Consider the following 23,643-nt stretch of genomic DNA (forward strand, 5'->3'; position numbering starts at 1 on the left):
GTCATCTTGGCTTTTCGAAGGATCTTCTTGCATATCTGGACATAGGGCTCAGCTAGGCCATTTGACTGGGGATACTTGGGACTCCTTGTAGTATGATGAAAATCCCAAGCTTAGAAAACTGCAAATTCTTCAAAGGAAAACTGGGGGCCATTGTCTGTGATGAGAGTCTGTGGTATCCTGTGATGGGCAAAGTGTGCTGATAGTTTGCGGATCACAGCTGTTGAGGTGGTGGTGGGTAACTGGTCAACCTCAAAATAACGGCTGTAATAGTCCACTGTCACTAGGTAGTCTTTGTTGTCCCACTGGAACAGGTCTGCTGCTATCTTCTGCCACGGATATGAGGGAATCTTGGTTCCTTGGGGTTGCTGTTCTGGTTCACCTGGCATGCTTGGCGGTGCTGGACTGTCGGCTGAAAGTCCAGGCCAGAACGAAATGTCCTGTGCTCGCTGTTTGCACCTTTCCACTCCCAGGTAGCTAGAGTGAATCTTCTCAAGCATTGTTGGTCTTAGTAGGCTGGGTACAAAAATCTTGTGGCCTTTAAAAATGATGCCATCCATCATGGACAGCTCATCTCTGTGGTTCCAGAGGCTCAGGGCACTTGTGTGGCAGTCTTGTCTGTCCTCAGGCCAGCCGTCCTGGTTGTACTGTTTGACATGGTGCCGGCTGACATCCTTATTAGTTTCTTCCTGCAAATCTGTCATTTTGCAGTCACTGACATGGAGGTTCTGCAGAACAGTATGTACATGGAGATCAAGCTTCAGGTCATCGCTGTCATTATCAGAGTCACCCAGGACATATATCCAGGATAGGGTGTCTGCAGCAGGGATCGATTTTCCTGGTACATACTGAATGTGCAGCTTGTATTGTTGCAGTTTGAGCAACATCCGCTGGAGTCTTGGTGGCACTGCTGTCAGGGGCTTTTTTGTGATTGTCTCCAGGTGCTTGTGGTCTGTGGAGACTTTTTTCTCTTTTCCATATATGTACTGATGGAATTTTCTGCACCCGAAAATGATGGCATAGAGCTGCTTTTCAATTTGAGCGTATCTTTGCTCAGTTTCAGTCAACAGCTTCAAAGCGTAGGCTATTGGTCTGCCATCTTGGAAGATTGCTGCTCCCAATCCTGACTTTGATGCATCCACTTCTTGGGGTCGTAGTAGGCTAGGACTGGTTCACTGGTTAGTGTTTCCTTGATTTTCTCCAGTGCAGCCTGCTGCGGTTTGTCCCAGATGAAATCTACATCCTCTTTGAGGAGCTCCCTCAGCGATTTGGTCATGTCAGACATCTTGGCGAACTTTGACAGGTATGTGATCAGACCTAGCAGCGTCTGTAGCTCTTTTTTGTTTGTTGGCGGAGGCATGTCTTTGATCACCGCAACCTTTTTGGGGTCAGGCTTGAAGCATTCTGCCGTTATCAGATGCCCAATGTACTCCACTTGCTGGGTTCCAATGACAATCTACTCAGGGTTCAACTTGAGGTTCTTTGCGGCTGTGTCGAGTGCTGCTCTGAGATTTTTGTCATGTTCTTCCTGTGTTTCTCCAGATATGAGGATATCGTCGATGAGTACAATGACACCAGGAAGACCTTCAAAAACCGTATCCATACTCATCTGGAACTCATCTTGGCTGCTGTTGGGCCCAAATGGCATTCACAGAAATGATACCACACAAATGGGGAGTTAAATGTGGTCAGGTATGATGACTCATTGGAGAGCTTGAGTTGCCAATACCCTGACTTGGCATCCAGTTTGAGAAGTAGCGCGCTTTGGAGATCATTGTGAGGGCATCCTCCAGAGTAGGCATGGCATAGTGGGGTCTCCTGATGTGTTCGTTTAGGTCTTTTGGGTCCAGGCACAGTCGGAGTTTCCTGTTCGGTTTTTCAGCTATGACTGACAAGTTGACCCAGTCTGTGAGTTCTTCCACTTTTGCTATGATTCCATCAGCTTCCATGGCTTGCAGTTCTTCTTTCAGCTTGTCACGTAGCATGTGGGGAACGCGGCGTTGCGGGTGTATGACTTGGATTGCGTCAGGTTTCAGCCAGATGTTGACCTCACCTTCCAGCGTACCCATTCCTGTGAACAAGTGTTTGTATTCGTTCAGAATGGTTTCTCTTGTCAGAGGTACATTGCTGTTGACTGACAGGACCTGTTTGATCAGGTCCAACTGTATGGATGCCTGGAGACCATTGATTGGCTGTGAGTTCGTGTCAACGACACAGAAACATCCCTTATAGCGATTTCTCTTGTAAGTTCCATTGATGTGGATGCAACCTACGGTTTTAATCGCTTGACCCATATAACTTGTGAGCTTGTGAGGACATTTCTCGAGTGGAGGTGTTTTTTTCAGTTTCTAGTACAAAGACGCTGGCAGTACATTGGCTTGGGCTCTAGTATCTGTTTTAAATCGGATGCTGTTTCCTCCAAACTGTATGTCTGCATATGCTGTGTCTGGCTTATCTTTCCCTGATGCTATTGTGTTAATATACACCTCTGGTTCGCTGTTATCGTATTTATCTTCCACGATATGGACTGTTTTCTTGCTTTGTTTTCTTTTGGTTTTACACATCTTTTGATAGTGATTTTTCTTGCCACAGAAATGACATTCGTGACCAAAGGCTGGCCATTCTTTCTTGCCATGTTTTGTTCCACAATTTCTGCACAAGAATGTTTTATTTTGCTTTTCTTTCTCTTCCGCTTCCTTGACTTTGTTTCTCCTGTCATGTCTTCGCAGGCTGTAGACATGACTGCTGCTGGCCATTTGTTTCAAATTTTTCTTGGTGGTTTCATGGCAGTTGGCGATTTCTATTGCTTTGTCTAGTGTGAGGGCATCCCCTTTGTTTAGGAGTTTCTCTCTCAGATCTTGTGACTGTATCCCGCACACCAGCCTGTCACGAACCATCTCTTCTGGTTTTTCATAGGTGCAGCCTCTGGCAAGATTTCTGATGTCATTCACAAAAGATTCGAAATCTTCTTCTGGTTTCTGTCGTCTTTCCTGAAAGACATATGCAAAGACAGTTCTAACTTTCTTGGAGTGCAGTGTTTCTTGTATTTTGCCTTTATGTTTTCCAGATTTTTTCCTTGGTCTTCTGTCCAGTTCCATGACCTGTATATTTCTCTTTCTTGGTCGCCTATCCAGATCCTTAGATAAGCACATCTCTCTTCTTCATTTGCTCTTTTGAGTGGACCCATGAACATCAGCTATGCATGTTCTTCAGATCTGTTCCACTCTTCAGCAAGGTTTGCTGCTTGCCAGTTCATGGTTGGTTTCTGCATTTGTGGTGTTGCCATGATGGTCTGTACAACTGTGCTACAACTTGAATTGACTACTTCATCTTGATTTGCCTACTTCATTGAATTTTTGTGTAATGATGTGTAGTTTATCACCACTACAAAGTACTCGACACATACATACACCAGTCCTCCAATGAGTTTCAGACTTGAAGGAGGGATCTGCCGCCGTCTATGTGTCAAATACTAAGTACATGGTCAGTTTACAGATCTATATGTATCGGAGTAGGTACATTTCGATTTTCAGTCGGTAACTGTGTGTTCAAATTTTTCTGATTTTGCGAGAATCCACTCACTTGTTTCTTCTGTTTAGTACAGTTCTTGGGCGACGAGGTCTTTATGTATTTTCTGACACCATGTTATGTTATTTTCTAGGGTTGATAGTAGTAGAATAATACAAACTCAACATGCCGTGTGTCGGTTCATGACTTTATTCCAACCATATCCGGGGAAGAGCCATTCCCTTCTAGTGATCTCTCATAGTCACTTACAATAACACAACCAAATAAGACAGATGTTACAGTCATATCCCCTAGACTTTATTCCATTCTGTCTTTGAAAATTGAGCTTCACTCTGGTCACTTTGCTGGTGCTCTTTCTCCTCTGATGGTATCATTTCCTGAATTGATTTTATTAAGAAGTTTTATCACAGAGACTTACTCTGGGAAATGCATGTGCGTGCCTGTATTCATGTTTGCATGTGTGGTTTTGTGATGTGCTGATATGTGCATGACAATACCTCAAATTAATGTTCATGTACTGTTCTGGTTTGGAATGGGAAACAAACACACACAGACAAAACATAGGTAGAAACTCCTTAAGGGATATGTAGAATGCACAATAGATTGATTGTGTTGGGCGAGAAATCACCTCTTTTTATTCTAGCTTGTGCTATTTGATTTGTTGTGTATAGCAAGGAATTACCTGTTCTATTTTGGCATGAGTTGTGTGATCATTTGATTTCAGCAAGTTAGTACCTGTTTTATTTTGGAATGCTTTGTGTGATCCATGTTGAGCAAGGAGTCACCTGTTGTATTTTGGTGTGTGTTGTGTTATCGATTGTGTTGAGCAAGGAATCACCTGTTGTATTTTGGCATGTGTTGTGTGGTTTCAGCTTTGTTGAAGAGAAGACAGCTTGTATCCAGTACGCCCGTGAGGAGTGTGAGGAGAATGGGAACAAAGAGGTGTCTGAGGCTTTGTCAGGGTTCCTGGGTTCAGACACAGTGCTCCAGTGCCGAGTGGAGCTGACTGACAGACAGTGTGGTCTGTATGCGGTGTCCGCCCTTGCCTCTCTTGTCGTCGGTGGTGTGGATCCTGACACCTATGACTTCTGCCCGTGAGTACACTGCTTCGACCACTATACTGTCTCAGTGTATGGGGCTGCTTATTATATATTATATATTATTATTATATTTTTCTGATAGTTCATGTATATATATATATATTTTTTTTTTGCAATCACTCAAGGATTGACAAAGCAAGTTGGTAATGCTGGTGGTCAGGTATATGCCTAGCGGACATAATTAGTGTATATGAATTTGTCTAAATGCAACAACGCCTCCTTGAGAAACTGAAACTCTGTATTATGACACGTGTTTTTGTGTGTGTATGTGTGCCAGGCTGCTGACGGGGGTGAAGGAAGTGATAGAAGTGGCAGCGGAGGACGAGGGCTGTGAGGAGAGCGAGGTGACAGCGGTGACAGCGTCCTTTTCCCTGCTGCGCAGTCAGATGTGGTTCCTAGACTGCAGCCCTGCCCTGCCACCCCAGGTCCTGTGTGATCCACTGGCCGCTGTCCTCCAGTGTGTGCCTACCAATTCGTCAGACTGCGAGTATGCACTTTTACTTTTTTTTTGGTGGGGGGGGGGCTCTTTGAGTGTTGTTTAGATCTGCGCTCTGTTATAAATGTATTGATAAATCTGCCCCTTCATATCTCTGTGGCTGTCTGCACCTCTACACCCCAGTCCGCTCTCTATGATTGGCTTCAGATCCACTCTGTCTATGCATACCAAGATTCAAACACTCCGCCGCTCTTTCTTTGTCTCTGGACCTTGCATATGGAATGAGCTACCTTCGCTTCGTTATGTCTCCACACTCAACTCTTTAAAGTCTGGCCTTAAAACCCACCTCTTCCCAAGATAGACTCCTTGTTTTCAGTTGTTTTTTTTGCAGTTTAGAGTTATGCATGGGTGTGACTGACTGGTATGGGTGTGACTGACTGGTGTGAAAGCACTTTCATTTGTGTCTGCACAAGATTAATACCAACTGTTTCTGGGTTATGGTTTTGTAACTTACTAAGGGGTCTCTGTGTGGCTGAAAATTGGTGCACATGCCTGCACATGTGCAGCTATAGCTACAAGTATGCGCTCACTTGCATGTACATGCTCATACACATAGACAAAAACATGCATGAACCAGCCGCCGTGGCGAAGTGGTTAGCGTCGCGGACTGACGGCTGGAAGGACGCAGGTTCGAATCCCAGCGGAGGTGGGTTTTTCGGCCCGTGGCCGGCTCCTACCCAGAGTTGAGTGTGCTGTGGGCTTAAATGGGGAGACTGGGACCACACAGTCGAGTGTCATCCACTTCAAGGATGCGTCTTTGGGTGTGTTGCTCAAATTACCTGACCAACACTGCAAGTGTCTGTATCTCTCGGGCCTGGTTAACGCCGGGATATCATTATGACAGGAAGCGTAGAGTACAGCCTTGTCACGCAGTCCCAAACCAAAAAAATGGACCTCCATAGCAACATCGTCATCATCATCGTCATCCTCCGCCTCCTTCATCGTCATCAATAGAAACAAAATAGTCTCAAAGTCTGTGGCCTTTCATGCCCTGCTCTCATGGTGACCTCAGTTTCGATACCCCTCCACTTCCGTGCTTGGGGTGAGTCCTGTCAATGTCGTCAGTGTCGGCAGATTCATAGAGGGCTGTTGTTTGAGGGACGTGGTGGCGGTCTCCACTCTGGGAGGGACGCTCACTCAGTCTGGCTCCGCGACTAAGCCATTATTGTCGTTAGTAGGGGGCTTAGTAGGTGGTGTCCTAAGTACGTTAAAACAGAACAGGCACCACTGAACACCACCGAAGTGACTCAGCAGCAGTGCAGGGTCTCGTCTGGTGTGTGGCCTCCTGGCGACCTAACATCGATGGTTCCCTGTGGACTACCGACGCTGGAACTACGACGGACGAACCCGGGTGTGGCCGTGTATGGGGGAATCTAAATGAGCGGCGTGGGAGTAATGCCACTGAAACGGTGCAGATGATGGGGCAGCAAAAAAAAAAAAAAAAAAAAAAAAAAACAAAAAAAAAAACATAAACATGCATGAGCTTAAACGTATGCACGTACGGTTGCACATGAATGCACACACACACACACACACACACACACACACACACACACAATCTCTCCCTAGCTCTCCCTATAAATGTACATATGTATGTATGTATGCCCCTATATGTGGAGTGATGGCCTAGAGAAAACGTGTCCGTCTTGGAAGCGAGAGAATCTGAGCATGCTGGTTCGAATCACGGCTCAGCCACCGATATTTTCTCCCCCTCCACCAGACCTCGATTGGTGGTCTGGACGCTAGTCATTTGGATGAGACAATAAACCGAGGTCCTGTGTGCAGCATGCACTTAGCGCATGTAAGAGAACCCATGGTGACAAAAGGGTTATTCCTGGCAAAATTATGTAGAAAAATCCACTTCGATAGGAAAAACAAATAAACTGCGTGCAGGAAAAAACCCAAAAAGAATGGGTGGCATTGTAGTGTAGCGACACGCTCTCCCTGGGGAGAGCAGCCTGAATTTCACACAGAGAAATCTGTTGTGATAAAAAGAAATACAAATACAAATACAAATTAATCCAAAATCACAGTTGTGGATGGAGGTTATGCAAAACAAATAACAGTAGATATGTTCTGTTCTTATCATTAGCTATAGTGATATAATTAAATTTGTTGTCGCTGTTGGCATTCTTCCTGTTGCATATTATTGTCATATTCTTAATGAAAATTTCTTCCAGTTCTGTATGTATATATGTATATATATATGTGTGTGTGTGTGTACATTTGCTGTGCCTTTCTGTTTGCAGCCTGGATGAGAAAAAAGCGTGCATCAGTACCCACACAGAAGGCTGCCAACCAGTGCAGCAGATCCTGCCGTACATCCTCCTGCACCTCACTGCCGCCAGACACTGCTCCCCTGACTCTCAGTCTGGCCCTGACCTCTCCCTTGACCTCCGTCCCCTGATGGTGTGCTTTGAGTCGTTCCGCGTCAGCTTTGACGCAGGGTCACTGGAGCCGTGGGTGATGTTCAAGGCAGTGGACGGGCTTTTGGCATGTCTGCTGACGACGTGGGACGTGGAGTTTGTGATGATGCAGCCCCCAGTGTACAAGATGTACCTCGAAGAGGTGTTCACATTTCTGCATGAGGTGCTGCTGCCTGCTGTCACACGTGAGCTTCTTTTTGGGAGAATAAATTAAATTTTTTGTCTTTTTTCTTTAACTCTTTCACCGTCAAGTTTTGGTGTGAAAAACACTCCCCAGTGCCAGATATCTTGGAAACGATGCTCAGTCACAGGCTTTGGTTCATGTCAAAACAACACAGTGGACTTGGGCACTTCAAGCACGGTCAGGGGGCAAAGGTTAGTCATTCTTTTATTGGCGGGGAAACTGGCTGCAGCTGTCATGCTTTGTTACAATGTGAAAAAAGGTCTTATCAACATGACCCCTCAATGTCGACAAAAGTTGCCTATGGCGGTGCACTGCCTAGTCAACTAAAGTCGCCTATGGCGGTGAAAGAGTTAAAGTAATCCATTTGTACATGCCTACCATTCTAGAATAGCCATGTTTGTTATGGATACACATGAAAATTGATGACCATTCCGAATATTTTGGCTGTGGATCACTTGTTATGGGGAAAAACGTACAAAGAAAGAAATGAGGGTACATTTTTTCACGGATGGACTAACTTTATGCGGGAAGTTGTAATTTGGATAGTGTGCACATGTGCATAAGTCCCTAACCAGCTATGGAAGAGCTGGAGTTAGAGAATGTACTGTATTGAAAAGATGGCTGGCTGTCGCAAGCAATTGTGTAAGACTGATGAAGATGATGTGGTGGAATCCCCAACTGAGAAAAACAACAAAATCACCACTGCTAGATCATTAGGAAATGATACAATAGTTGTGTTTACAAGGACAACAAAGGGAAGCATTAGATTGTGCACTTCTCTGCAAGTGCAAATTCTCCATTAGTCATGGGGGCTGTGGTAATTGTCATCACATTGAATCAAAGAAGAATATATGGGCAGAGAATTCACATCCACTGTGACTGGAGCTTGGCATACAAAGGCAGGACCCAGTCCTCTATTTCTACTGTTTTAATGTTCTCCTTCCAAAGTCAGGTACCCATTGACACCTGTGTGGAGTGGAGAAAATCAGAGTGAAATCTCTTTCCCAAGGACACAACACTATGCTGAAATTAGACCTCAAACCCTGATCATTGGTGATCATTGGATCAAAAGTCCAACACCTAACCTGTTCTGTCACGGCACCTCCGTAGTATTTTTTACAGTATAGTTAATTTAGTAAAAAAAAATTAGTTAAACATTAGTAATGCAGAGTTTGCAGGCTGTGGCTCTCTTTTTGTTGGTTCTTCATGATCTTTTTTTGGGTTACACACATACCTGTACACAATCATTTATTGGTTCTTCTCTTATTGCTTTTAGTAGGAATAATTTTTTAGTGCAGTTTTTTAACTTCTTGTGATCAAATGTGTGTTTTTGTTTTTCAGCTTCTGTAGGGGACCTGCCTGAAAATGGTAAGTGTGTGGTTTGAATTTTGTTATAGTGTGTGTGTGTGTGTGTGTGTGTGTGTGTGTGTGTGTGTGTGTGTGTGTGTGTGCATCTATGCATGTGTGTGTGTGTGTACTCGTATGCCATTTTCCTCCTGCAGGTGTTCTTAAAAATTTGATCTATTCTTATTATTGACTTTGGTTAATCAGTCGCATTGTTTACCAGTAAACCTCCTCCCTTGACAAGAAAAAAAAAAGCATGTGATTTCATTTACCAGAGCCGCAGACCTGCTACATATGCAGCAACACCACGGATAATGGTGTGTGCAACAGAAACAGACCTGTGGAATGTGATGCCGAGTTTCAGGTGAGGGCAAATTGCTCCCATTTTGCTGTTACTTCTGCACTTCTCTTTGTCAGTTAGGCTTATGCAGGCATCTTGCATCTAGTCATTTGGATGAGAAGATAAATTGAGGTCTCATGTGTAGCATACACAGCAAAAAGAGAGTTGTCCCTGGCACATTTTTGCAGTAGAATTCATTCTAATATACATTTGTTGTGTGCATGTATGTGTGTGCCTGAGTGTGTGCATGTGTGTGTGTGTGTGTGTGTGTGTGTGTGTGTGTGACTGAAGCCTGACTGAATGACACAGGAAATAAATTGAGTTTGGTTGTGAATTCAAATCATGTGCAGGTATTTGTTTTGTTTACATTTGTTTTATGTTTCTTTTGTGTGTTGTGCAAAGCAGATGGTTCTGTATCTGTTTTTACATTTTTGTTTATTGTTTTTTATCCTTGTATGCTCATTGTTTTTCTTCTTCTGTGCTCATGGGCTGCAACTCCCTTGTTCACTTGTAAGTACCAGTGAGTTTTTATTTGTATGACTGACAGCCGTACTTCATTTTTGGGGATGTTCTTGTTTCCATAACACAGTGAACTTCTGCCACAGATTACAGGATCTTAAGCATGTGTATTTGATCTTCTGTATGCATATGTACATGAAAGGGGTTCAGGCACTAGCAGGACTAGTAGGTCTACATGTATGTTGACCTTGGAGATAGGAAAAAAATCTCCGCCCCTACCTCCTCAAGTGTGCTGAAGCTGGGAATCAAACTCAGGAAACCCAGGTGAGAATACAGGACTCTAAGCATTCAGCCACCGCACTCGTTTTTAAATCTCATTATTTTGATGTGTCAGTGTCTGCACATATACACAATGTGTTACAGCCAAACTTTCTCTTGTGTGTGCAGGTGTGCGAGACCATAGTTCACAGTGACAGTGGTGGGGTGGTGCTCAACATAGAGACAAGCTGTGTTTCGTTACTTGAGTGCATACCAGACTGTAAGAATGGGATCTGCACTTACTGCTGTGACAGTGAAGACTGCAAAGAACCTGACAACCTACCCCTCCGAGGTAACATGCTGCCTTTGTTGTGTACACATTCAGCAGTTTCAGTTTCAAGGAGATGTCAGAGCATGTGGACAGATCCATACACTCTACACCACATCTGCTGTGAAAAAGAAAAAAAAGATGGGACCCCAAAGATGGTAGACTATGTCTGAGTAAGATGAATCCAGAGGAAACTCTGGTGGAGGTCCGCAGTGATTCTGATGAGTAAATCATTCATCAAACATGGGTACATGGATGAAAGACTGATTGAGCCATCTTATAGCTGGATCCCTCTTACGTTTCTCAAAGGGTAATAAGGGAAAGCCAGGAAATAATGTAGATGACTGGGCAGCAAAGGAAAAATGTTTCCCTAGGGATAACTGGCACTCAGTATGCAGTTTTATGTGGTAAGGTGAATGATTGAAGGCTTTTGGGATGAAACACATTCAGCAACAGGCACACTTTAGACTTAAAGCAGTTATTGCAGGAATCTTGAGGTTGTTTTGTTGTTAAGCCTTTGTGTGTTTGTTGTGTGTGTGTTTGTAAAGTGTGTATGTGTAGATGGATGAATGCATGCATGTATGTATGTGTGTGTGTGTGTATGTATGTGTGTATGTATGTATGTATGTATGTATATATACCAAAGTGTGTATGTGTGAATGGATGAATGCATGCATGTATGTATGTTTGTGTGTATATATGTATGTACGTATGTATGTATGAGTATATGATTTTATGTATATGTGACTTTATGGTTATCTTGACTGACTAGAATTCCGTTGTTTAATTACATATATTTTACCATTTTTACATCACTGAAAGAGCCAGTACAGACCCAGAGTCCTGCTTCATGCTAAGTGCCTGTCTGTATACGTTGACCTGATCTATGTGTTATTCAAGAACACACAAAAAACAACAACAATAACTGCATAATTATACTGGATTCTTGACAACTGTGTCTTGACACTTTCATCAAATACCCTTTTCAGAAGAAGAGAAACTTCAGAGAAGGAAAACATAACGACATGCCGTTAAAGTGTAAGGATTGGGGGTCGGAAAAGGGTTAATGATACAGAAATCTTGAAGGGTTTGTTTGTTGTGTTTGTTTCAGAACCATCATCCAGTGAGTGTGCGACAGGTTTAGCAGAAGCCGCTATCAGTCTATCTGAACAGGTGATACTGATGGTGCTGAGGCCTTTCATGTCTTTCTCACAGGCGGACGACTTCTGCATGTAAGTTTTAGGAGCTAGATACAAGATGCAAGAATACTTTTTTTATTTCTGAAAGAGAAATGGTTGTTGCATTTGCTGAATAAAAGGTGACATGAAAAAAAATCCAAGGCATTTCATCCACAGTATAACGCAAAGTTTTATCATTCAATAAATTCATAAACAAACATTAAACACAGCTCAAGCTTCCACAGTACATTCTAGGTTGTTTTTTTTCAAATTTCCAAATTCCATATTAAAAAGAAATAACAATAGTAATGATAGTTATTAATTAAAATTTTTTTTTTTTTTAATAAAAACTTGCGTAAGTAAAATTTGAAATAGAATAAAGGGACATAAGCTGGCAAGACACAATTATTCTATTTTTGGGAGTTCTGTGATGGAATCTGTGTGTTTGTCACTGTGTTAGTGTACACACTGGGTGTCTTGACCACAGCAAGAGAGGAGCTTGATCTTTAGGTTGAAGCTAATTGGTTGATAAGTCCACTTGTGTCTGTATGTGTACATCTGCATGTGTGTGTGTGTGTGTGTTTGTGGTGTGTGTGTGTTTGTGTGTGTGTGTGAAAATACGTTTTAACAAGGATCATTATGTGGATTTTTGTTTTTAACAACTTCTTTAAACTACAGATTGAAGTGAAAGTATGTAGTTATGTAATTATATTATTACATATTTAGATGTATATATATATATATTTATAGATATATATGTAGATAATATAGATATTGAAGTTATTTCAAGAACAAATTTTAATGAGTAGACAGCATGTGTGCAGTCATAGATATCTATCTATCTATCTGTCTATATCTATTATCTATCTATCTATCTGTCTATATATCTATATATCTCTCTCTCTCTATATATATATATATATATGTGATGGAGTGGCAAGGTGTTGTTAGAGAAGGTGAAGACAGGTAGAAGGTGTTAGCAGAAGAGAGCTGCAGCCAGGCAAGGTAGACTCGGGAAGGCGGTGCGCTGGTTTTTCTTCTTTTATTTTCTCATTCTTCCAGACCAGGAGAGTTCTCTATTTGTCTGGCACTCGCTCACCCCTTATATTCTGTTCCGCCGAACCGCAAAGCCAGCGCCGCGAAGCGACTCACGAAACCGGTCCTCTGCGAGCCGTGAGGGGCCAAGCTTGTGTTTGTTTGACCAAATTTACTTTCGGCTTGGGGAACTAATATAGACATATTATAAATCACACAAAACTACAAGAGACAAGTATTTTCTTAAGCTAAACCATTTTCCACAAAAATAATGTAGTTAAAAATTGTAAACAAAAAGAGTCATTGAATGAACGAGTTTTTAACGAGTTCATGTATCATGTCTGTACATTACAACAATCAATACATCGCGATATGTGATATAATTGTAACAGTTATGTAACTGAAAATCCTGAATTTCCAACTATATAAAAATCATCTATAGAATCTGCTTCTAGAGTAAAGATTTTTTTTATGTCAAAATTCAAGAGAAAACTCAACGGACAGCTCCTGTGTCAGCACTGCTTGGCGGTGCTTTTGGCACTAGTGATCGGCAATGAAATACTTCGTTTAAACCAACTACAACACAACTATACATGTATGATACGAATCAGATTGATAACAGAAATGCAAACATCTGCAAGACACGCTATAAAAATGTCTAGGTATTGTAAAAACATATTTTGCTCAAATCGGCACTGACGAATTCCAATGGCTTGAAGAAGAGTTTCGTGGGGCCGAAATGCTGTCAGACATTTTGTACCATTGCATGCCTATAACTTAGGTGTACACAGAAAGCAGTACACAAGAAGAAAGCTTAATCATTTACATTTTAATGCACAATCTAAATTCCACGGCAACTATATCGATTTATAGAAAACGAAGGTATTTTGTATGTTTCAACTGAGTGGATTTCGAAGATCGCGCCAAAATTCATTCACATAAATATTAATTTAAAAGAGTTATATGCTTTCTGGCCAAATGATATCATTACAGTTGAGAAGTATGATCTTTCTGAAGTCCAGTAACATAAAAACTATAATCTCATCTATAAGGAAGTGTTTAACAAATTGATGAAAAATCATACGGTTCCCTGTAAAGGGAGATAACTTGTGACTGATTTACATACTTCCTCAGTAACCTTCGGCGAGTCACAAAAGTCGTCTGCTAAGCTGGCCCAACGAAGATTGTAGCCAACCCGGCTACATATATATGTATATATGTATGTATGTATTTATATATATATGTGTATATATCTTTATCTGTATCTGTCCATCTCTCTCTCTCCTTCTCTTCCTCACTCTCTCTCTCTCACACACACACTATATATATATATGTATGTATGTATATGTATATATATGTGTGTGTTTGTTTGTGGATAGGGTGAGTAGAGACCTTCAAGCAAACATCCTTGTCGACCTGAGCTCTTGCAAGGCGGTCGAGAAGAAGTACCAGGTGCGGCTGTTTGACGAGCTGTACCGATACTTCCTGGCCCTGTGCCCCCACAGCCACCCCCTGCCCCAGTGCTCCATTGAGATGGCCGCTCAGTGCATGCACCTATTCTCCGCCTACATGGACATCACAGTGGATGCTGATGGAGTCAACGTTTGTGGGTAATGGTGCAGTTTATTGATACAGTTTGGCCTGTTTTCAGGTATATGTGGGTATTGATACATTTTATTGATACAGTTTGGGCTGTTTAGAGGTATATGTGGGTATTGATACATTTTATTGATACAGTTTGGGCTGTTTTTAGGGATATGTGGGTATTGATACATTTTATTGATACAGTTTGGGCTGTTTTTAGGGATATGTGGGTAATGATAGTTTGGCTGTTTTTAGCAGTATGCAGGTAATAATACAGTTTGGCTGTTTTTAGGAGTATGTGGGTAATGATACAGTTCAGTTATTTTAAGTGATGTGCGGGTAATGATACAGTTTGGCTGTTTTTAGGGGTATGCAGGTAATGATACAGTTCAGCTATTTTGAGTGGTATGCGGGTAATGATACAGTTTGGCTGTTTTAAGGGGTATGGGTTAATGGTACAGTATAGCTCTTGTAAGGGGTATGCAGATAATGATGCAGTATATTCATGCACACAGCTCTTCAGTGATGTTTGTGGTAGGAAACCTGAGTGACTGACAGAAGGGTTTTTGCTTCTCTTCTCAACAACTGGCTGTAGGTTGAAAATATTGGTGAAAGGGAGCAAGTTTGTCTCACAGAAACTGGTCCAAACAGCTGCACCACATATATGGAGTTAAAAACCAGAGAATAGGCTTGGTGCCTTTCCTTGGGAAAGGCACTTTACTACGGTTTTCCCTCACTCCACCCAGGTGTGACCTGACCAGTTTCATTAAGTTAACATGATGGAAGGAGAGAACTGGGCACTCGCTTCCTCCGCTCTGAGCCTTAGACAAAGTGAATATAAATTCACTGCTCCAATGGCCATAAAAGACCAGTTGGACTTTAACTTTCTTCTTTTGTAAACCATTGAACAGACACCTGCGGGTGTTGTTCCATTTCCAGTGCCCTGAACAGCAGCCTGAGGTGTGTGGCGGCTTACAGCTCCAGCTGCGATGTGTTCAGCACACAAGCAGTGCACAAGGTAGTGTACGAGGTGGTCAGTGTCTACCGATCCACATGCCCAGCAGTGGTGTCAGAGGCTGTCTGTGACATGAGCGACGCTGCCGATGTTACCCCTGCCTGCGAAGACTCTGCCCTGGACGCCTGTGACAAGATGCCTGCCTTCCTGTCCTGCTCGTGAGTGAATTACCAGTACATTCCTTGTGGGTATTTTGTTTGTTTGTTTGTCATTTCTTCTCAAATATGTATATTCAGAGTTCAGAGTACATATATCACAGTTTAGTAATAATGATTGTTATAATGATAGAAATGATAATAATGATAATAACAATAAGAATGATAATAATAAGAATAATGATAATAAGAAGAATAATGGTAATGATAAAAATGAGTATGTTTATAGAGTGCTTTCAGTGTTCTCAGTGCTTTACAATAACATGTCATTCACACACAAAAAACACACATAGATACAAAAAACACACAAAAAACAGAAATACATGCACACGTGTGTGCACACACACCCACACACACATACACTTTCATACATGCTCACAGACACACACACACACACACACACACACACACACACTTTCACTTACTCGCATGCGTACACAGTAATCCCCCTCCCCTCCCCCTCCCCCGCCTCCCACTCGATTTTTTTTCCTACTCTCGTTTAATATCACTTACAGTGAAAAGACAAACTAAAGAACGAACGATACACATACACTTACGTACATGCACACAGACAGACATACACACAGATGTATGCACGTGCGAATGTCTGCGCACACACACACACACACACACACACATACATATGCATGTACACACAAACAAACAAACTATTATCATTACTATTATTATTATCATCATCATCATTATATAATCGTTATGAGTACGGTAAAGTCAGACGATTGAGCGCATCGTTATATAATCTGCATCCCCTTAATTCGAACAAAATTGGGAACTAATTCACACATAAGCTGCAGTGGTTTATAAGCTGCAAATGTTACACAACAAAAAAAAAGTGCAAAAACGTCTTTTAGCCACAGAAAGATCGCCTTCAGTTTGAAAGCTGCATACTGAGCATTGTTTCGTGTTTTCAGCATCATGGAAGTTGTCTGAGCAAGAGCAGTCAAAAGAGTGTTTCCTGTGCATACTGGCTATGTGTAGATTTGGAGGGAAAAAACGTGAACAGTTAACACCAGCACACTTTTACACTGAGATTTTAGTTCACGAAGAGTCAAATCCAGTTTTGAAACTTAGCGTGAATTTAGAAATAGACAGGAGACTGATGGCAACAATTCATTTGACCTGAACGTGTCAACTGGAAAACCTGCAACATCAGAAAAAATTCAGAAACAAGCCAGATCGTTATTTTACCCACAGGGTGGTGTCATAGTTAAGGGAAAAAATTGTGGCTTGTAGTCTGAATTTACAGTAATAGTAGTGGTGACAGTAGTAGTAGTAGTATCATCATTATTATTGTCCTCATCATTATCATAATTATGATGATGATAATTATTGTCACAATAATTGTAGTTGTTATTGTACATTCTGAACAATCTACTGATAGTGTCCGACTCAGGAAAAATTTCCCTTCTCACTCTTCTCGACTTGTCAGCCGCCTTTGTTACGATAGACCATTCAATCCTTCTTTCCCGTCTTCATTTTACATTTGGTATCAACGGCACTGTTCTAATCTGGTTCAAATCTTATCTCACTGATCGATTCCAGTCTGTCATTGTTGATCATTTCCAATCTGAACCAGTTAAAATCGAACATGGAGTCCCACAGGGATCTGTTTTAGGCCCAGTGCTCTTCACACTGTACACTGCTCCTCTCGCTGAAATTATCAACCGCCATAATATCAGTCATCATTCTTATGCTGATGACACTCAACTCCAGAAGAGTGATACCCCTGAAAAATTGTTGTCGCTCTTGCAAGAAACATCCAACTGCTTCCTGGACATTCAAAACTGGATGACTCGAAATAAGTTACAATTGAACGCGGACAAAACTGAAGCAATGATCATAGGAACTAAACAAAAATTGTCTTCCATCACAATTGACACAATCAAACTTGGCAGTACATCCATCCCTCTTTCCACGTCAGTCAGGAACCTCGGTGTTGTCCTTGACAATACACTGTCCATGCAAAAATTTATCAGTCAGACATGTCAGTCCTGCTACTGTCAACTGCGACGCATCAGTGCCATCCGGAAATATCTGTCCACTGACGCAACATCTAGACTTGTCGTTTCTCTCATTCATTCTCTCTCGCCTTGACTACTGTAACTCTCTATTGTCTGGTATGCCTGCTTCATCCATTCAGTCCCTTCAGCGCATACAAAACTTTGCTGCCCGACTCGTCCTCAGAAAGAAAAGATCTGAGCACATCACTCCTCTTTTGCAACATCTCCACTGGCTCCCTGTCTCACACCGAATAAAGTACAAGATCAGCACTCTATGTTATAGATGCATTCACAAAACTGCCCCTTCCTATCTCTGCAGCTGCCTTCACCTCTACACTCCATCTCGCTCACTACGATCGGCCTCGGATCCACTCTGTTTACGCATACCCAGATTCAAACACTCGACTGTTGGCCGCCGTTCTTTCTCTGTTTCTGGACCTTGCGATTGGAATGAACTTCCTTTTTCGCTTCGTCAAGTCTCCACACTCAGCTCTTTCAAGTCTGGCCTTAAAACCCACCTCTTCCCAAAATAGCCTTCCTTGCCTGCCCTTCCTTGTCTTTAGTTTCTACAGTATTAGAGTTATGCATGTGTGTGAATGACTGGTGCGAAAGCGCTTTGATTTGTCTCTGCACAAGATCCAGCGCTATATAAATACCATTATTCTTATTATTATTGTCAAAGGTGATTGTTATGTCAGGTCAGTGAGGGAGCTGTTGAGGTGTTACAAAAAAGCTGTGGGGACGTGTGCTGGCGATATGGAAAGCTACCAGGCTCGCTTCAAGTCCACCTTCCGTGTCCAATACACCTTCGCCACTCAGTTCTGCAGCATTGACCTCAACACCTGGAACCTCGCTGACGATCAGTGTGCCGCCCCCACCTGCGACCTGGTGGCTGCTGCCTCCTGTCTGGTGCTGAACGACCTCTTGGACATCAACAAGGCGCTGGCGCTGGCACAGAGGTGAGTCTGTTGCTGTAATGCTCTGCACTGTTAACCCCTAGGCTGCCTATATGACGAGATAACTCGTCATCGCAAGCATGTACGCTTCGTCATTGAAATATTCTGACTTTCCCTTGGTTTGCATTCAGTTCGTTGATGAAAATGCTGATTGCTTTAGCTTGGGGAATCTTTCTAGATTCTATTCATAGCTAGAAACCCCATCTACGTCATGAGGCAGTCTTTTATTTGAACATTTTCATTGGGTCATTGTCGCAATGTTTTGCCTGGCTCCTTTCCTTGCTCGTTCAACAAAATGTCAGACTGACGCCATGCTCCAGATATGTGATCGTGGCGAACTAAATCAACCAAGATTGCTTTCTTTAGCTGATGCTCAGAAAGAATTGAAGTGTAAATTCAAAGAAGACTGTGATGAACATTAAAAGGACGATTTGATAGAAAATAAAGGGAGCAATCAAGAGAGTGGCCAAGATATGACTATCAGTGAGTGATGCTGGCTGCACAACTGTAGCAGATGACATAAACTAACCGAATTATTAGCAGGACACAGCACAGTGTGAGCGATTTTCTTGGCACTCAGCCAACGCGGTCTGATGAGAACTGGATAAAGTGATCATGTAAGAGGGGTGAAGAGGAGGGGGTGGAGACTGAGGGGGCGTGGCCACACATCCGTATTATCACTTGGAGAAGTCACACTGCATTGTGGACCTATTTCTTTATAATTTTTTTTTTATTGTGGTTGTTCTAGAATGATTTTGTGTGTGCAGATATCCATTTGTCCAGAAAATATGATATTTTAGTGCAAATTACCTGACCTATGTTTGTAGTGAACAAGCTGAAAATGTGACAAAAAACAAAACACTGATTTCAAAACAACAGCATGCCACTAAAAATATATAAAACAGGAAAACGTTATGTGTTTTGTATTCTTTATTCATTTACCTTTCAGAAAGTATGTACTTTTATGGGTCTTTCTCAAATAACAAAGAGCACAGAAGTTTTTGAAAATGTATACCTGTTTTTTGTGAAAAAAAAACCCTGGCAAATAGATTTCACTTAAATCTTATTTTCCTGGCAGCGAAAGGGTTAATGCCTTCATCGCTAAGCCTTGCAAGACAAAGCAAATTTATTTCATGTGCTCCATGGGGGCATTGAAACGTTATATAACGTGTATCTTTTACACACATCACACAGACAAAACGAGTTATGTCAAAAACTGGAAAAAGCTCATTTGAGTCAACACACAAATACACATTAACAAGCACCTTTTCCTTACCAGTAGACAAAGAATCTTTTCCTTATCCATTAACAAATTTTTGTTGAAAAGAATTAAGTATAGAAGAAACAAAGGATTTAAGTTTTAACAATATATTTTTTTTCAGAAAACAGTGAGGCGGAATTTAATGGAGTTTTGGTGGGTTCTGTAACAATAAGCATTCTTGTATGATGCTATCAAAAAAGGACACAGAAACAAATAGTGAAACTCAACATTTATCACAGATTATCTCATTTCTGGATAAATTTTTGATACTCTGTTAAATGGCATTGCATTATTGGCTCTTCTAATTTTGATTCAATTATTCAAATATTTGGTTACACTGTAAATTGAGTGTTTTTACCAAAGTTTGGTTTAAACATCCTGTAATTGATTTGAAATTCAGATGATACACTTTCCAGTGATGTAATTTGATTTTATTGTTGATTCTTATTTATTATTAATATTTACTTATATAGCGCCTATCTTTGATCAGAGTCCAAACTCTAAATACTTTGCAAACACAGACTTATTTACACAACAGGATGCTTATCTGGGTAGGGCCAACTGACTGCTGCCTTTAGGCGCTCATCATTCGTTTCCTGTGTCATTCATTCTTTCAGTCACACCCACACATACACATGTGAACACTGCTGTGCAAAATAACAAAAGTAATACAGTCCCATAAGGAAGAGATCAACTAAAGATTGGTGACTGACATCCTGATCTGTAAGCTCAATATTATCATCAAGAGGTTAGGGGGGAAAAGGTGTGTATTTTAATGCATATGATTGAGGGCAAGTCTGTCTCTTTCAGTCATGTATATTTCTTTTTGTCAGGGCTCAGCTTGTATTTTCTGCCTTGCAAAAACACACTTCCTTATGCTAATGAAGAGAAACATACCTCTGCCATTCCATTTTTCTCATTGTGTACTTTTTGTCTGAGTGTGTGTGCATGTGTACGTTTGTGAATGCACACCTGTTAGCATGAGTGCTTTGTGTGTGTGTGTGTGTTTGTGTGTGTGTGTATGTGTGTGTGTGTGTGTGCATGCATATGTGTGTTCATGAGGGTGTGTGTGTTTTTGTAAAGCACCCATAGCCCTATTTAGAGAATAGGCGCTATAAGACAACATTATTATTAGTAGTAGTAATTGTACTGGTATTGTCTTATTATTATTATTATTATTATTATTATGTGTTTCAGTCGGGTTGCCAGCGCAGCGACGTGTCTCCAGACCAGCCTGGCTGGCTGTGACGTGGCGGTGCGTGCGAGTGTCATCTACACAGCCCGGGCCAACCTGACTGTCTTGATTAGCATCTTCCCGTCTCTGGCCACCCTCAATCTGGACCTGCATGTGAACTTCACCGACCCGTTTGGGGAGTGGGTATCCCATCTGGTGTACTTCTCAGAGCTGCTGGATCAGGCTATGTTCAGCCCAAAGTGGGACCTCCTGCCTCTCTGCTGGTGGCTGCATGACATCAACTTGTTCGTCGCAGACATCACAGCAGACAGTTTGTTCAAGGCTCAGCTGCTCAAGCGTGCTGCTCACGGGCTTCAGGAATCTCTGGATGGTGTCTGCAATGATCCCAGTAAGTTCAGAGAGTGATCAGAGTGTGTCTGTGACCAGCTTGAAAGTGCACATACACACATGCACAAACACAAAAATGTGTGCACATGTGCACGTGCATGCACACACACACATACACACAATATATATATATATGCATGTGTGTGTGTGTGTGTGTATGCAAAGAAAGAAAAAAAACATATATATATATATAATTATATAGATACATACATCATCAGTCTTGGTACTGTGATAGGCCATGATGAGAGCAGAATACCTAAGGTCAAGATCACATCTTGATGTCACAGAAAAAATCTGAGGATCGTGATAGAACCGAGTGTAAAGCATTTGACTTTCAATCTGAGGGTCCCTGGTTCAAATCTCAGCAACAGCGCCTGGTGGGTAAAGGGTGAAGATTTTTCCGATCTCCCAGGTCAACATATGTGCAGACTTGCTAGTGCCTGAACCCCCTTTGTGTGTATATGCACGCAGAAAATCAAATACACAGGTTAAAGATCCTTTAATCCATGTCAGTATTCAGTGGGTTATGTAGACACAAAAATACCCAGCATGCATCATCTGTGACAGAATCTTCGGCAAGTCGATGTTGGTCATGTAACAGAAAGAAGAAGAGCTATTTCAGCCTGTTTCCATCAGTTAAAGCCAGAAAATGAACTGTCAAGAATCAAGATTAGATGTGAAAGTTCAGTCTCACAACAGTGTGCTATTGAGAATCTGATGCTGGTAGATGTTTCTCATTGTAGTATCCTTTTTTCTGTTCTGTTATTCTTTCCTTTGATTTAATCAGAAACTGTGGGGGGGGGGGGTTTCTGTTGAATTGGAATCATAATAGCATTATAATTTGTCTAACTCATTGTAGATTCTTTATCTTTTTCTAAGCTGTTATTCATGTAATCATGTATTTTTTGTATTTTTCAGGTGTCATTGGTTTGATGCTGGAACTGCCAGACATTGGTAAGCAGGTGTTGGTATTCTTTGATTGCTGTTTTGTTTGTTTGTTTGCTTGCTTTTAATTGGCATTGTCTATTAATGATGAACAGTTTTCATTTTAAGTTGATCTTGTTACAAAAGAAAAAGAAGAAAAATGATCATCTATGTGTATTTATATTTGTCTTGAATTTATTTTTATGGAGGTTGCATATATAACATTTTTATTACGAATTTGAATATGAAACTGAAGTCAAAGCTATGGAATGTGCAGACACTCCTTTCTGTGTGTGTGTGTCTCTGACTCCTTGTTGTATTGTAATACTTCATGTGACAACAGATTTCCCTGTGTGAAAATGGGGCTGCTCTCCCAGGGAAGAGCACATATCCACAGTGCAGCAGCACCACCCTTTTTTTTCTGTCTGCAAGTATTTTATTTTTAAGATCAGAATGGAGTTTTCTCCAGAATGTTGCCAGGGACAGCCCTCTGCCTGTTTCATCTAACAGTGTATATTCATGTGTGAGCAGACTCTGAGGCCAATGCTTGCCCAGCGAAGATGGTGATGAAAATGGCAGCAACAGCATTCTACGAAGCTGTCGTCACCGGCATACTTCACCAACAGTCACGCCAACATCTTTGCTTGTGAGTTTTCAGTTGTTGTTTTTTAGCTTTGTTTTTTGTGTTATCATTGATCCATCATCCCAACAAGTCTATTTTTGTTCTACAGTTTTGTTGACACTTTGAGTGAGATATTTTTGAAGACAAATATCATGCAGCTGATGTTCTCAGAAAAAGAAAAAAAAAGTTTTAGCAAATTTTCTGTCATTTTCAGGTTATTCAATGATCATTAACCGCTTGACTGCTGAATAAAATCAGTGAGGCATCAGTTGTTATAAAAAAAAGAAAATTATATTGGCCTGATAATGCAACAAAAAAAGAAAAGAAAACACAAAACATTTCTTTGTTTTGCATACATTTCAATCGTGAATTGTTGTTGCTGAACTTCATAATGTAATCTCTTTGGTGACAATGTTTCAGACAAACATGGAACTGTTTCATGACACTGGAGTCAATAACCTATCTCCTTTCTGGTGACAGAAGGCTTCAGACAGAATGGAACTGTTTCAGGACACTGGAGTCAGCACAAGCTCTGGACTTTTCGGCGTGCTCTGCAGGGCGGCAGCACCAGATGCAACTGTTGATCACTCTCTTCCAGCGGACAGCTGGCCAGGTGTGCCAGACACCCCATTACTGCGACGTCAGACGGGTGGAGCAGTGTGCCTTGGAAGTGGTGACCACCCTTGGGGGTCTGGGTATGAAAACGTCCACGGATCAAGTGTGCAGGTGGGTCACTCTTTGATGATAATATTACTAATAATGTTTATGATAATACTAATGATAATGTTTAGAATAATGATGATGATAATTTAATCTATCTAGAGCCTTTCCATGTAAAACATACTCAGTT

The 23,643-nt window shown here is 41.5% G+C and overlaps 1 protein-coding gene across 2 annotated transcripts in view; it reads left to right on the forward strand.

The window, feature by feature from the left end:
• The window catches only part of LOC143276085 (uncharacterized), a 146,263-nt gene that overhangs the window by 48,997 nt on the left and 73,623 nt on the right, over positions 1–23,643 (forward strand). For both annotated transcript variants that reach the window (XM_076580478.1, XM_076580486.1), the window contains exons 34-47: positions 4,398–4,619; positions 4,903–5,112; positions 7,371–7,732; positions 9,073–9,099; positions 9,351–9,439; positions 10,322–10,484; positions 11,572–11,692; positions 14,053–14,283; positions 15,197–15,430; positions 18,147–18,407; positions 20,863–21,248; positions 22,166–22,201; positions 22,703–22,817; positions 23,304–23,519. In XM_076580478.1, the coding sequence (XP_076436593.1) occupies positions 4,398–4,619; positions 4,903–5,112; positions 7,371–7,732; positions 9,073–9,099; positions 9,351–9,439; positions 10,322–10,484; positions 11,572–11,692; positions 14,053–14,283; positions 15,197–15,430; positions 18,147–18,407; positions 20,863–21,248; positions 22,166–22,201; positions 22,703–22,817; positions 23,304–23,519 (2,673 nt within the window). The remainder of the gene's footprint in view (positions 1–4,397; positions 4,620–4,902; positions 5,113–7,370; positions 7,733–9,072; positions 9,100–9,350; positions 9,440–10,321; positions 10,485–11,571; positions 11,693–14,052; positions 14,284–15,196; positions 15,431–18,146; positions 18,408–20,862; positions 21,249–22,165; positions 22,202–22,702; positions 22,818–23,303; positions 23,520–23,643) is intronic.

Source organism: Babylonia areolata, chromosome 2 (assembly GCF_041734735.1).
Source record: "Babylonia areolata isolate BAREFJ2019XMU chromosome 2, ASM4173473v1, whole genome shotgun sequence".
Classification (NCBI taxonomy): Eukaryota; Metazoa; Mollusca; class Gastropoda; order Neogastropoda; family Buccinidae; genus Babylonia; species Babylonia areolata.